The following is a 12,804-nucleotide window of genomic DNA, read 5'->3' on the forward strand; positions in this document are numbered from 1 at the left end:
TGTTTCGGGTCACTCAGTGCCAGCGAGGGCTCGCTATGGCTCAGTAGAAGCTGAGCTGAAGAAGGAAATGAGTACCCATGTCCTGGCTACCCCCACTGCTTATAGAGCAGAACCACATTAGTACCCCTCATGTGCTAGTAGCCAGTGGAAAGCCTGGCACACAAGATTAAAACTGCATCATTTTTTATCTTTTTTTCTCAAAACTGTCAAATATTTCTTAAATATTGAGGAGATACAGAGGGGTTCAGCTGACAGCCTGGTGCACTGGGAGCCCTGAACACTGCGTTCTCTCGCAATCTGCTAAAGGCCTTGAACAAGTCACTCCATCCCTCTGTGCCTGTGCTTCCCTGAGGACTCTGGCTGAGAAACCAAGACATTTGGAATGGAACAGTCTCAGATTACTAATTTCATAGCATGTTTAACACCCTGATGCTTGGAGTGCCAGTGACTGTACATTTTATTCTAGCTGGACTGTTATATTCAAATGAGTGACTCAAAGCTTCTTTTTTGCCATATTAGATGATGAAGCATATTCTACCTCAGTGAGAAAGATCTCATTGTGGATTTTAACTCTACTAAAGGATATTTACATTAATTTCAGATTCTGTATTTCCAGTGGAGAACTAATTTCTTTCTCTATTTAGAAGATGGCCTGCATGGCCTTTTGTATTAGTAAGTCCTTTCTATGACTCAAGCAAACTGAGAACAGCTGAACCAAAGAAATTAAATCTCATTTTCAGTCATTATTTAGATTAGGATGACAACTTGCTACACTCTTTTACCTAGATGAAAAACAACTCTATTCAAAAAAGCAGCTTTTGTTGACTTCTCCTGTTAAGAATTCCAGAGAAAATGAAGGAAAGTTGCAGTATCAACCTAAGTCTCAAACCTTGCCTCACACACTATTCCTGAACATACTGTTTCTTAGGATGCAGCAGAATTTGTGTAACTGCAAGACTGACCTTTCTATAACATAACACTTCTTTCTGACATTTAAGTCTTGTAGGATCATAATAAACTCTGAATATTTCTTATGTTCAACGAGGACACTTAAATCTGTTAAATAAACAACTGTCTGGTAACTACTAAGTGACAAATGTTCCTGAGAATGTGTTTATACCAGAATTCATTCTCACCCCGGAGAGATAGCCTTTCCTTTTGCCTTGCAAGGAAGCAATTATTCTTGCACAGTAATGTTTTCTTACTGAAAGTACTTCTGGTCGTTACTGACCTCAACTATGGGATTACAGGAGGATCTACAAACAAAATATAAAAAGTTCCTCCCATATTCCTCAACTAGCAAAACTTACTCTTTTTTCTTCTTAGAAATAATTTTTCCTTAAATAATCTACCATAGCCATATGTGCATGGGTATATCCATACAAAAATAGTTAAATTAAAATAAACCTTCACACCCATTTTCTCCAACTTGTTCAATGTGGTGTAGAATACTGATGATTGGTCTAGAAATGAGGTTATAAATGAGGACTTATGGCCCATCTCAATTACCAAATAAAAGAGTTATAGAGCTGTAAACATAGAGCTGTGAAGCAGAATGCATGCATTCCAACATTACATTTTATAGTGAGATAAAAACAAGCAATGGTGTCTTTGCTGAGATAATATCGAAATCCAAATGTTTTGAAATCTCAGTGCCATCCCATCTTTCTCCTTTTCCTTTTTAATGCAGCAACCTCAATTAGTATTATGCAAGTACCACATCTTAATTCACATACTATGCAGTAAATGCAAAATACTCAAATTACCCCAGATTTTGCATTACATTACATCACATCACATTTTGCTAGACTGAAGATCAACACAAGACAAAGCTAAATCAAAAAAAAAAGCTGAAGGAAGATCAGGATAAAATCACAAAACATGCAAAGCCAAATTTTTTTTCTTCTGAAGCTATTATAAAAGTAAGTGTAAGAACTAAGAAGTCAAGAAAGCTTTGTGTGTTAAACAGTTCTATAAAGAAACACATGCATTTTAAAAAGGTCCAGCAAGTTAGGTGATTTGCAAAACTGGTATTGCATACCATTTGTGAGAGAGTAGAAAAACAAACATTCATGAACACAATGCTTAGTGAGAAAAAAATCATATGTGAGTTATAAAAGAAAGGCACCATAACCTGCCTACCGCCTCCATGGCAAATGCCTCAACATTTTTGCTTTATATTTGCACATGCCCCAGTGCTGGCTGTGTTGCTTTCCTGGTGGATGTTATTAGGGATAACGTAGATTCTGTTGACAGCCTGGACTTCTACACAAACACACCAAGTGCACACTAAGAGGCTGAGTCTCCAGAAAACCGAAACCATTTCTTCTTACAAAGGAGAACAGACAAGTGGAGCGAGTAATCGTTTTGGTTGTAGTAGAAGTAGGATTATTGTTGCTAGGCTTTGCTGGCCTATTTTGAGTGGATTGCAGGAAGCTTCCTTGATCAAACACAGGATTTAAAAAGAGATTGATGTATTACAACTAAGGCTGAAAGGAGAGGGGGAAAAAAATAAATTAAGAAAAAAATAAAACTCAAGCAGCCCAGGGAACGTAGATGTCTCCACGAAGTTAAAACTCCACAGGACAATGGTGGCAAATTTGTGCGTGAAAGGGAAAAAAGCCCCAAGGCAATCCGCCAAAATCCTGAAGTCAGATTTAAGTGCTGGCACAATGCATACCCCAAGGTGCTCTGGCTGCCACGCTTCAGCATGTTAATTATGTGCCTTCAAATTAGAGACCAAAAAAGCAAGGACAGCGAGTTAGTAGGTATCAGCCTAGTGATCTATATTTTCAGCAGAGGCAGAAATTGCATCTAATGTTAGCAGTTGCTTTTGTGTCTGTATACATAGCCATGCTGGCATGTATACACACACACAGTAGACACTCTTGGCGTTTTAGTGTGCAGAAGATACCGGAACAGTTGATTATTTCAGAGCAGAACAGCACCGGAGAGCCAGAAGTTAGTATGGAGAATGATGGCAACGCACAGAAAGGGAGCATGGAAGGTTTTAGAAGAGCTCGCAGGACAGAGGTGCTCCGCTCTTACCCCATTACTCTGGGTGGAGTGAACTGACTGCTCGCTGGTCGAGGAGCATGTGCTCATGCGGTCTGTGTCCTTGCTGTGTGAAGAGTGGCGGTGGACCTGCCGCTGGAGGGAGTCATTGTCCCCAGGGAAAGTGAAGGAGCCAGGGCGGCTGGCAGGGGATGCTGGGATGGAGCTCCAAAAGGAGCCCTTCTGCAGGGGGCTGCTGGGTGGAAAGGTTTCCTTGCCAAAAGGAGAAGGGAAAGTCGTGGACAGAGGAGAGTTCATTGGAGAGATGGCTCCTGGCCTTGGCTTCCCAAGCGTCAGTGATCCTATGCTGTTCCTTGTTCGACTGTCCTCTGAGATTCCACGTGAGTCTTTCTGGGCTCCATCAGCTGAGCCAGAAATGTTTCCTGCTGTCTTCCTGGGACTTTCAATAACTTTCATCTTGGGAATCTGTTCAGCTTCTCTCTGAGGACCATCCGGCTCTGCACTGGGAGGGTGCCTGTCTGGCTGGCTCAGGCCAGTTTCTAAAGAGGTGTTGTAGTGTGGCAGGGAGTGATTGTGAATGGACATACCTGACATCTTGTCTGCCTCTGCTTGGGCCGAGGCTGCAGAGGAGACCAGGACTGGGGAATGGTGTCTGACAGGCTGGGGGATCCGGGATGGCCGGCTGCGGCTGGAGCTGGGGATGCCAGTACAGCTGCTGGGGCCGCCGCTGTTAGCGCTGCCGCTCCCGCCGCCGCCGCCACTGCTGTGGTTCCTCTGGTACTCGATCGGGGACGTCAAGGCTGCAGCGGGGGCGAGGGGGGAGGCGGTCAGGGGAAAGGGGGCAGGAGAGGGAACAGGAACAGTTTAAAACAGACATGTCTACTGGCAAAAAGGGGAGTGCTGTTCAAATAAATTTCCTTAGCAGTGGAAAGATGCCACAGACCTCAAGTCGCTTTTCTGTATCTAACCTTCATGACCTGCTGCATCTACCAATATTAAAGATTACAAATCTGAAACTAAGAAGATGTTTTCCTCTAGGATTACACTATCAGCCAGCAGCCAAGTTGGGGAAAAAACCAGGTGTCACTCCACATTCTCTGCTTGTTGTTACTCATTGTAACTGTTTAAAAAAATCTAGGTTGGAACAAAAACCGACAGATATAAAAATAGAGCAAAACCCTTTTAGTGTCACAGAGGAGGATACCACCTTCTGCTTTTCTCCTGCAGAATCTGAATGTTGCTGCCACAGTAAGATGCAACAACAATGGCCACCAAAATAATAGAAGCAAAACATATTCTGAATAGATGCTTAAAATTCCACTTGGGTTTAGCCTTTAAAGGCTTGCAGTTGCTTAAAAGGGGTACACAAGCTCTCAACGGATGGCACCTATCTTGATTCACTCCTACAAAACATTTGGAAAATTTCACCAAGAGAACACCATGTAAATTCAGACTACCACTCTTATAATAAATGCAAGCATCTGTTCTGAAGCAGAAATGCGGCACATATCCCCCAACTGTTCTGTATTAGCTCAGGAAAAAGGCAACTTGCAAAACATTTCAAAGCCAAGAAAAAAGAGATGAGAGAAAAGTCATCCAATTACGAACTTTCAGTAAAAGAAAATAATTTACCATTTAAAAAGTTGCGCTGGTTTTCCAAAATTTGGTTAATTTCATGGATCCATAACTGGCGGACTCCCGGACTGGCAGAATGCAAAATAAAGGTCTCCGTGACATCGCCCGTTCTTGATGTTAGTGCAAATTTACATGGATCGCTGTCCACATTTTCCTCCAGAGAAAGGCAACTCACCTTCATGAAAAGAAAATAACATGTATTTTATGGGAAACATACCTTTAAAATCTCTTTCTTAAGAGTTTAGAGTCAGACCTTCAAATGATAACCACTCATTCCTGTAGCAAAATTATACCATGAAATGAAGTTAATTAATTCCAGTAAACGAAGAATTAGTGTACAGCTTACTGACGCGCTGTGCCTGAACAATCTCCAGCAGGTCAGCATGGCTGAACGTTCTCCATCCCTCACTTTCCTTTCAGATTAGTTAAAATGCTGGGACTGCTGTGGAGCTCTCTCTACCACTGGCCCCCACTAAAGGCTTCAGATGCAGATACAGCACTGCCTTGTACCTGGCTGTTCAGCCAGAGCTATGAACAGGTTCAGGTGGCAGGCAGAGCACCAAGGTGAATTAGGGGAAGTAGGGTCCACCCAAAACACTTCATAAGGGCTGCTAACTTCTAATATTATCAGTTTTTTTCAGGAAAATCTTGAAGTGGGGAAACACTTTGTTTGAGGAATATCTAAGAAGGTCACACTACTTACAAATGTTATCTACATATTTGGGTATCATAAAAGATACAAAAAGAGTTATTTTCTCTACTGGCAATGACTGTGCAATGTGGTGTACACACAGCACAGAGCTGAAAACTAAACTCTGTGAATACTTGTCCAGCACTTTGTGTCAGAAGACCTGCTTTGATATCCTTCATGCAGGAGGCATCAGAGTACTGGGATCCAAAGATCTCCACCTAACCAACACTGGAGTGAGAACAAATTCAGTAGGAAGTAATTTCAGGAAATGACTGGCACTTCATTGTGCTCTAGGGTTGCACACCCAGCTGTCACTCGTGACTGCCCACAGAATGAGAAACTGTTACCTTAGCAGAGTTTGTGCAGGGGACACAAAAGATTCACACACAACAGTTACCTTGATACTGTTTTTAAACAAGAATCCGGGCATGGAGAAACCTTTCTTTTTATCTAGCAGCTCACTGAAAATGACAATCTGCTCAAACAGGAAGACCCGTCTCTCCTTGCAGCGTGGCAGAAGTCCTGCATCCTGGTCTGTAACCAAGAATGTGTCCTGGAGCAGGAGCTTACCCTGGGCTACAATTTTACCCTACACACAGAGGTAAGAAAAAACACATTTAGTGAAGTTCTTTTTTTTCTCCAATCAACCTTTTTGAGCACATGTTCATTACAAATAGCATCGTGTACTTCCCATCTTCCAACTGTTATTGACCACTCTATATTCACTTCTCCTCCTATACACAAGATATTCTTGTGCTCTTTCTCAAAATAAACCAAACGTCAAAAAGAAAAAGAACCACACACACACACAAAAAAAACCCCAAAAAACCCAAAACCAACCAACCAACCAACCTCAAACCAAACAAAACAAAAAAAATCCCAGACCAAACTCCAAACATCCACTCCACCCTTTTAAATTCATCCTGTATTTTGAGGCTTAGAACACTAAGGCTTTTGTTTCTCTATTCTGAATAACTCCAGCAGTTACTTGTATAATCTTCCAGGATGCTGAGTAGGGGCAGATCTCAAGCTCATGTCTGCATCACACAATATAAAGAGCTTTGCAAGTAAAACATGTGACTGTGGCCTGGCTGATGCATCCTGCTTCAGTAGCCAATTTCCATCTCTTCTAGACTTAGCAAACCAAGGAGGGTTACAGTTGCCTCAAGTACATGAAGGACCTGAGTGACTCCTCCTTTGTCTATACTACTGAAGTCAGGTCTGCTCTCCTGCTGATAGCTGATTATTTCACTGTTTTGCAAGTCTTTAGCCAATAAAGGAACTGTAGTAAGTTTGGTCCTTTCTTGACTTTGCAGAAGGGCTTTACCTAATGTGACTGATACAGGTAATGTTTCCCAGGAAAAAAGTCCTTGGCAGGGCTAAGACTTGATTTTTCATTTACAGCTTGTTGCACCAGCTAACCAGATAGTGAAGAAGCACTGCACACTTTTCTCCCCACAGTGTTAATGATTAATTTCTAGAGAACCTGACAAAATCTCTAAGCAAAACTCCAGCCAACTTACATCAAATCCTTGCAGGCGGCCAACATTCATCATGTCATTACATCGTTTTGGTACTATACACATGACCTCTACAGCTTTCTGTTCAAGACAAATAAAAAGTCAAAGCTTTATTTTCCAAATGACTTAGCAGCATAAGATTTTGTTTCATTTTATATGGTTGCTTTAGAACAGAAATGCAAGAAGTAAACACTTATAATCGCTTTCTCAGGAAGATCAGAAAAGGAAAGTGACTCTGCCAAAACAAAAGAAGTTCTGAGTTAAAAGAATTCATATCACTAAGAGAAAATGTCTCAAGTACCTCTAGTTCTGTTGTGTCAAGATTAGCTTTTTTAGAATACTTGAGGAAGTCCTGAAAAAGAAAAAAAAATCAAGTAATATTTCTTTTCTCATTAATCATCAACAAGAAATCTTAGAAAATCTGAATTTGATGGCCTCTATGAGAATATGACAGACTGCAGAAGACAACCATTTGGATTTAACTCATACAAAAACATACGGTAAGGCAATGACCTCTGTGCTGCACAGGGCTGCTCTTCAGTAAACACTTATGGGATATTAAATTGACTGCAGGTGTAGCTGGAAAAGCTGTGATGAGTCCCAACAACCTCTATCACGTGTACATCTGAAAACAATTGAGAGTTTCTTCTCCCATTCCTATGACACTGCTAAAATTTTAAACATTTCCATCGCCTAAACACTTGGTCCTTAACTATTAAAAGAAAAAACAAAGTTCTGGCCCAAGCCATCTACTGCAATTTTTGTAACTATCCCAATGTGCTCAGAAAATAATCATATGGCATTGCTTACAAATCTGGGTTCTGTTAGGAAAAGGAGTGGGAAAACATCAGCATTAAAAATTTTCTTAAAAAAGAAAACCTATCTGTTAACACATCTATAACATATCTATTAACACAACTCATTCATCTCAACATCCCTTTACCTTTAGTAACAGCTGGTATTTCATAATTCTCTGCACAGGTTTTATTAGCAAGTCTGTGAGCTGAAGTCTGTGGCCCAGGCGTTGCTTTAGATCCTGAGAGTTGTAAAACAAACATTTTTGTTTGTTCAGTTAGAAAGACCCTTATTTTGTTGAGTTAGAAACACAGCATATGTATCAGTATATGGAGATAAATACATATATATATAAGAACAAATATATATCAGTATTAATTGTTAACACATCAGAAATTGGCAAAAGTAAAAAAAAAAAATACAATCTTCAGTTCGCAAAAGCTGGAGTCCTTCCCCTAATCACTGTTGCTCCCAAGGTATTCCCTTCTGCAAGCATCTTTCACCTCTTTTTGACAAGGCTTCAGAGTGAAATGTAATTTTTCAGTCACAGGTTGTATACAGCCTATTTTCAACAGTGATCTCTGCTTATCCAGAATTGCTATTTATTGCTATATAAAATGCACTGGTAACTACCTGGGCTAAGGCTATTAAGGATAAGACTCTACTGATTAATTAATATCCTATACTTAACTTTTAGTTTTCATCTCCAGGAGTCTGTATCAGATTTGAGAAATCAGAACAGAAATGGCAAGAAATTGCAATTTAAAACATTAACAACAATATCTGCTGCGTTTGTTTTTTTCTTTTTTTTTTTTCTGGTTTGATTAACAGATTTGATAATCCTTCACCTCACATATCCCCTCTCATGAACTTACCTCAAAAAATGTATCAATGTATTCTGAGACAATGTGCTCAGACTTTGGTTTGTTTTGGCAGTAAACTATGTACATGTGCAACCTTCTCTCCTAGAGGAACAAAGACACAAAATGATACATCATTATCAAGAAAAATACATGACAGATTAAAATGGAGTATTATTTAAAGAAGTATGGCAATTTATATGTATGAACTTAAAAAGACCCCTTAAAGGAAAAGAAGCAGTTACATATGCAGAAATTACAGACCTGAAAACACATTTATTTGGAAACATTGTTATTATTTTAGAAAGGCAACACAAGTGAAAAAAATTCCCACAGCTATAAATCCTCCTGAATGACAGGTGTTCAGAGATGATAACTCAGCAGCTCCCACAACACAGTTAAGCATGAAAATGGTTCTATTTTTCTTTCATGAAGAGCCATGGAAGGTTTGACAAGATGACCCCACAGTGATCCATTCCAACCTTACCCAGTCCGTGATTCTGTAATGGAGCCTTTGAAAGATACTACTTTTTATTCTCTTTTAATAATGTGATTATTATTGAAATTTATTAGAATAATTACCTTCTCCTGTTTACATGTATAAAACAGTTAGGAGAAAACTTTCATGTCTTTTATTTAATATTGGCTGTCCTACTGGAGTTTGGATGGGGATGCAAGTGATGAAGCCTGGAAATGGAAGCACTAGCATTTTTTTAACTCTGATCCTTTATATTGTGCATGCGCTTTTAACACCAAAGCAACAGAAAAAGAGAGAGGAAATAACTTCTGCCTTTAAGATTTATTCTTGATTACTGACATTGCAGGTTAAGAAATACAGACATACCTACTCCAAAATCTTTTCTATCACTTTGCTAGGATTTGTTTGGGGTTAGAGGCTTTGCTTCCCAGAGTCTTACAGAGTACTGACCAGTGAAGATAAACGGTAATAAAGAAATGAAAACATAAGATAGAGATTGGAAAGGCCACAGGACACAGATTAAGAACAGGAACTGAATCATTGTGTTCTAGCCGATAGGGTTTTGCTAGAGGAGGCTGTAATAGCATCACAGCTTGCCTTTCCATCTGGAGTGGTAAAGGTGCCTTTCAAAGACAATTTAATTACAAATAATACCAGGAGATAGTAAAACAGCAATCAGAAACAGAGAGAGCTACTTCCTAAAGGTTTCTCACTTTGCTAGTGACAAATTCCCATAAGGAGAAAGGATACAGAACTAGAACACACTCAGACTGGAAGAAGAATGAGCCTCTTTCCTATTTTTATTTCTTATATTCCATGCTATTGCATGGATACCTGGGATTAGAAGGCAGGTGTCATATAAAATGATGATTCCCTTGCACCAAAGTGTAACTGAATAGAGAAATGGAGCCCACATCCAAGTTCCCTCTCCACAGGAAGCTACTGGGGACAAAGACTAAAACATTTACTACTTCTATTTAAGCTCTTAAAAGCTATCTCTCCACCTTTTACAGGTGAAGAACATTGTACAGCACTTTCTTAACTGTGTTGTACTTAATAGTCAATCATGTTGGCCAGTAGCAGCAATACAGTTTGCCAAAAGAGACACTTGTACTTACATGTTTAACAAACAGGGATCCCAGCTTTTCTGGATCTTCAAGGCACTTCTCCAACTCTCCTAAAAAGAAGCTGAACATAAACAGAATAAACACTTTTTTTCTGACATCACACATTATAGCAACAGGTAACTGCAAGGCAAAGTGGTCTTACTGCAAGGCAAGACACTTTGGTGTCCCCTGTCAGCAGCATTGGATATTAAGGTATGTCCGAGCTGACAATGGTTAACAGTGTAATATTTCAACATAGCTTTTTAAAAGGACATGCTGAATCCATGACAAGATGAAAAAAACACCCGGCATTTACTAATAAAATTATTAAATTTCATATATATCGATTGAAAGCTTTACCCTTCCTAATCTGAATGCTTGCGATGCTAATATTGCCTTGCTAACCACCTCTAACAAGTTCTTAAGACTGTATTGTTAGAGAAAAATAATACATAAAGTTATGTCAATATAAGAGATCCTCAGATGAAGTATTTTTATATATATATATATCTATCTAAATCTATATATACACATGCATTGTTCTTTAAAGCGAATCTCCACACCAACATTTGTAAGCTGAAGTTACATTTCCTACAACTCAAAGCACAAAACCAACTTCATTTACCTTGTATCTGAATATCTGAGGAAATAATTCCTAAAGTCAATCTAATACTTTTTAGGTACAATACGTACTCTCTGTGCCAGTCATAAATCTGGTGAATGTTTCCAAATACAATCTTGTCTTTGCCTTTCATGTCATCAGGTACACCATCTTCCTTCATAAGTGCCATATAACCCTGCAACAGTCCAAGTGAATCCACTGTGAACATTCCTACTTAAAATAAAAACAAGTTGTCTTCTAATGCCCCTTTTCCCAGAAGATGTCCAATGGCAACAACTGCTTGGGACACAAAGCCAAACCAGAAAACTGTTCTATAACACAGCATAACATAAAGCACAGACACAAAGTATCACAAATTGAGGTGAGGCTGTCTACACAACAATGCTAGAAAAATTAATTCACTCTGTCTAATTTAGCCTGCGTGAACAGGCTCGAAGCACAATAGAAACTTCCACAGCCCTTCTCCTTACTGCCTGAAATGTCAGGGCCACTAAGTGCCTCCTGTGCTGCTTTGCTCTGTGTCTCCTATTCCACTCACACCAACCCCACACCAACGTGCACTGAGGAGGAAACTGCCCATGGGACTGCACTCCATGGACTACTGCTTGCAGTATGAGCAAACTAAAGACAAAAATATAAAAATCAATTCCTTTAGCAAGAATTCTTGCTGCAATAAACTTCCTCTTACATTTTCCCATTGTCCTGTCTTAGTTTTGGTGTCTACACAGCTGTCTCACTGAGCGATTCTACCATATAGTTAGACTGGGAGTGTTTTTACATCTTGTAATATTCATGTAATACTATTCCTTCTTCCCCCCCCCGCCCCGGTAGTTCTAGTCCTAAATAGCCAGGCCTGGTTTTGGTTTGCCAAGTGTATGTTTTGATGTCCAGCATTTTCATCAGAAATTATGTTATTATTTACAAAAACTCATCTATTCAGACTCCTAATGCACCCTTTAAATTCTGTAAAAACACTATCACAATGCTGATCTTTCTTTCCCTCCCTGCCTCCAAAACAGAGTTTAATCATTAAACTTTATTAGGCCAAAATTTACTGTCGTGTTCATTCTTTCTACTCTTCCAAATGCATTTTGTTGGTAGCTGCAGACTGAGGGGAGATATGTGATGTTATCTCATTTTACAGCAGGGGAAGCTAGGAATTCTAAGAGAATCCTAGTGGTAGGAGAGGAAGGAGGACTTTCAAATTTTGGATAGCTGCTCTGTATGCTGAGGTACAGTTTTTGGGTTTTTTTTTATAATTTAGATGTGCTAAATAAACCCACTATCTATGAGGGTAACATTAGGCCAGCAGTAGGAATTGGAAAAAAAAAAAGGACAAATAACTACACTCCTCAAAAGAACAAGGTGAGCACAGTAACAAGAAAAAGGAATCAAATGTGATGTAGCATTTTTATACATTAAAAGCTTAGAGGAGGGAAAACTCAGAATGTAAACTTTCACATTTTTAGCCTCTTCCTGTGTATCATTTTGAAAAACATAGTGAGGTTCAAGCTGCATAGCTGGTTAGTAGCACATTTAAAGAAAAAGAAGAAATCAAGAGAATTAAAACCATCATACCTCAACTACATAGCCCAGATCTCTCACGTAATCTCTCTCTGTCTCCACTAATTCCTGTAAGACATAGCTACAGTGGAAGGAAAAAGGTGAACAAATATTAAAAAATGAAACAGATTTTTCAAGAGGATTAATGGCATACAACTTTTTCAACATTTGCAGTCATATATGTTTGACAGACAGAACTGAAATGGAAGAATTAATGTACATTGGTTCTTAGCAAGACACTGCTTTGACTTTGAAACTGGACAAGGCTTGCTTCTGTTTATCTAAAGTCAGATGTTTTCTTAAACATGACATTAAAATCAAACATTTAACGATTGTTTAAAATAAAATGCTATTATGTCTTTGGTCTGGAGACTCTTAGTTGTATGGACGGTTATTTCCACACACAAGTTTAAATAATTTGAAACCAGGCATGTTTTTATTCTACCATGGTAACAGTTTACTACTACATAAAGAAATTAGGCATGGGTTGGAATAGAATGAAGGGAATGACCATTATTT

The 12,804-nt window shown here is 39.2% G+C and overlaps 1 protein-coding gene across 3 annotated transcripts in view; it reads right to left on the reverse strand.

The window, feature by feature from the left end:
* Window positions 1-12,804, reverse strand: part of TRIO (trio Rho guanine nucleotide exchange factor) — a 247,613-nt gene that overhangs the window by 11,206 nt on the left and 223,603 nt on the right. Inside the window, exons 39-48 of one of the 3 annotated variants that reach the window (XM_074545600.1) lie at window positions 12,301-12,367; window positions 10,794-10,897; window positions 10,113-10,182; window positions 8,532-8,621; window positions 7,805-7,897; window positions 7,163-7,213; window positions 6,865-6,942; window positions 5,739-5,930; window positions 4,648-4,825; window positions 3,049-3,815 (exon numbers count right to left, since the gene is read on the reverse strand). In XM_074545600.1, the coding sequence (XP_074401701.1) occupies window positions 3,049-3,815; window positions 4,648-4,825; window positions 5,739-5,930; window positions 6,865-6,942; window positions 7,163-7,213; window positions 7,805-7,897; window positions 8,532-8,621; window positions 10,113-10,182; window positions 10,794-10,897; window positions 12,301-12,367 (1,690 nt within the window). The remainder of the gene's footprint in view (window positions 1-3,048; window positions 3,816-4,647; window positions 4,826-5,738; window positions 5,931-6,864; window positions 6,943-7,162; window positions 7,214-7,804; window positions 7,898-8,531; window positions 8,622-10,112; window positions 10,183-10,793; window positions 10,898-12,300; window positions 12,368-12,804) is intronic. The other 2 variants (XM_074545608.1, XM_074545618.1) reach the window with 2 other exon arrangements.

This window comes from Zonotrichia albicollis, chromosome 1 (assembly GCF_047830755.1).
Source record: "Zonotrichia albicollis isolate bZonAlb1 chromosome 1, bZonAlb1.hap1, whole genome shotgun sequence".
NCBI lineage: Eukaryota > Metazoa > Chordata > Aves > Passeriformes > Passerellidae > Zonotrichia > Zonotrichia albicollis.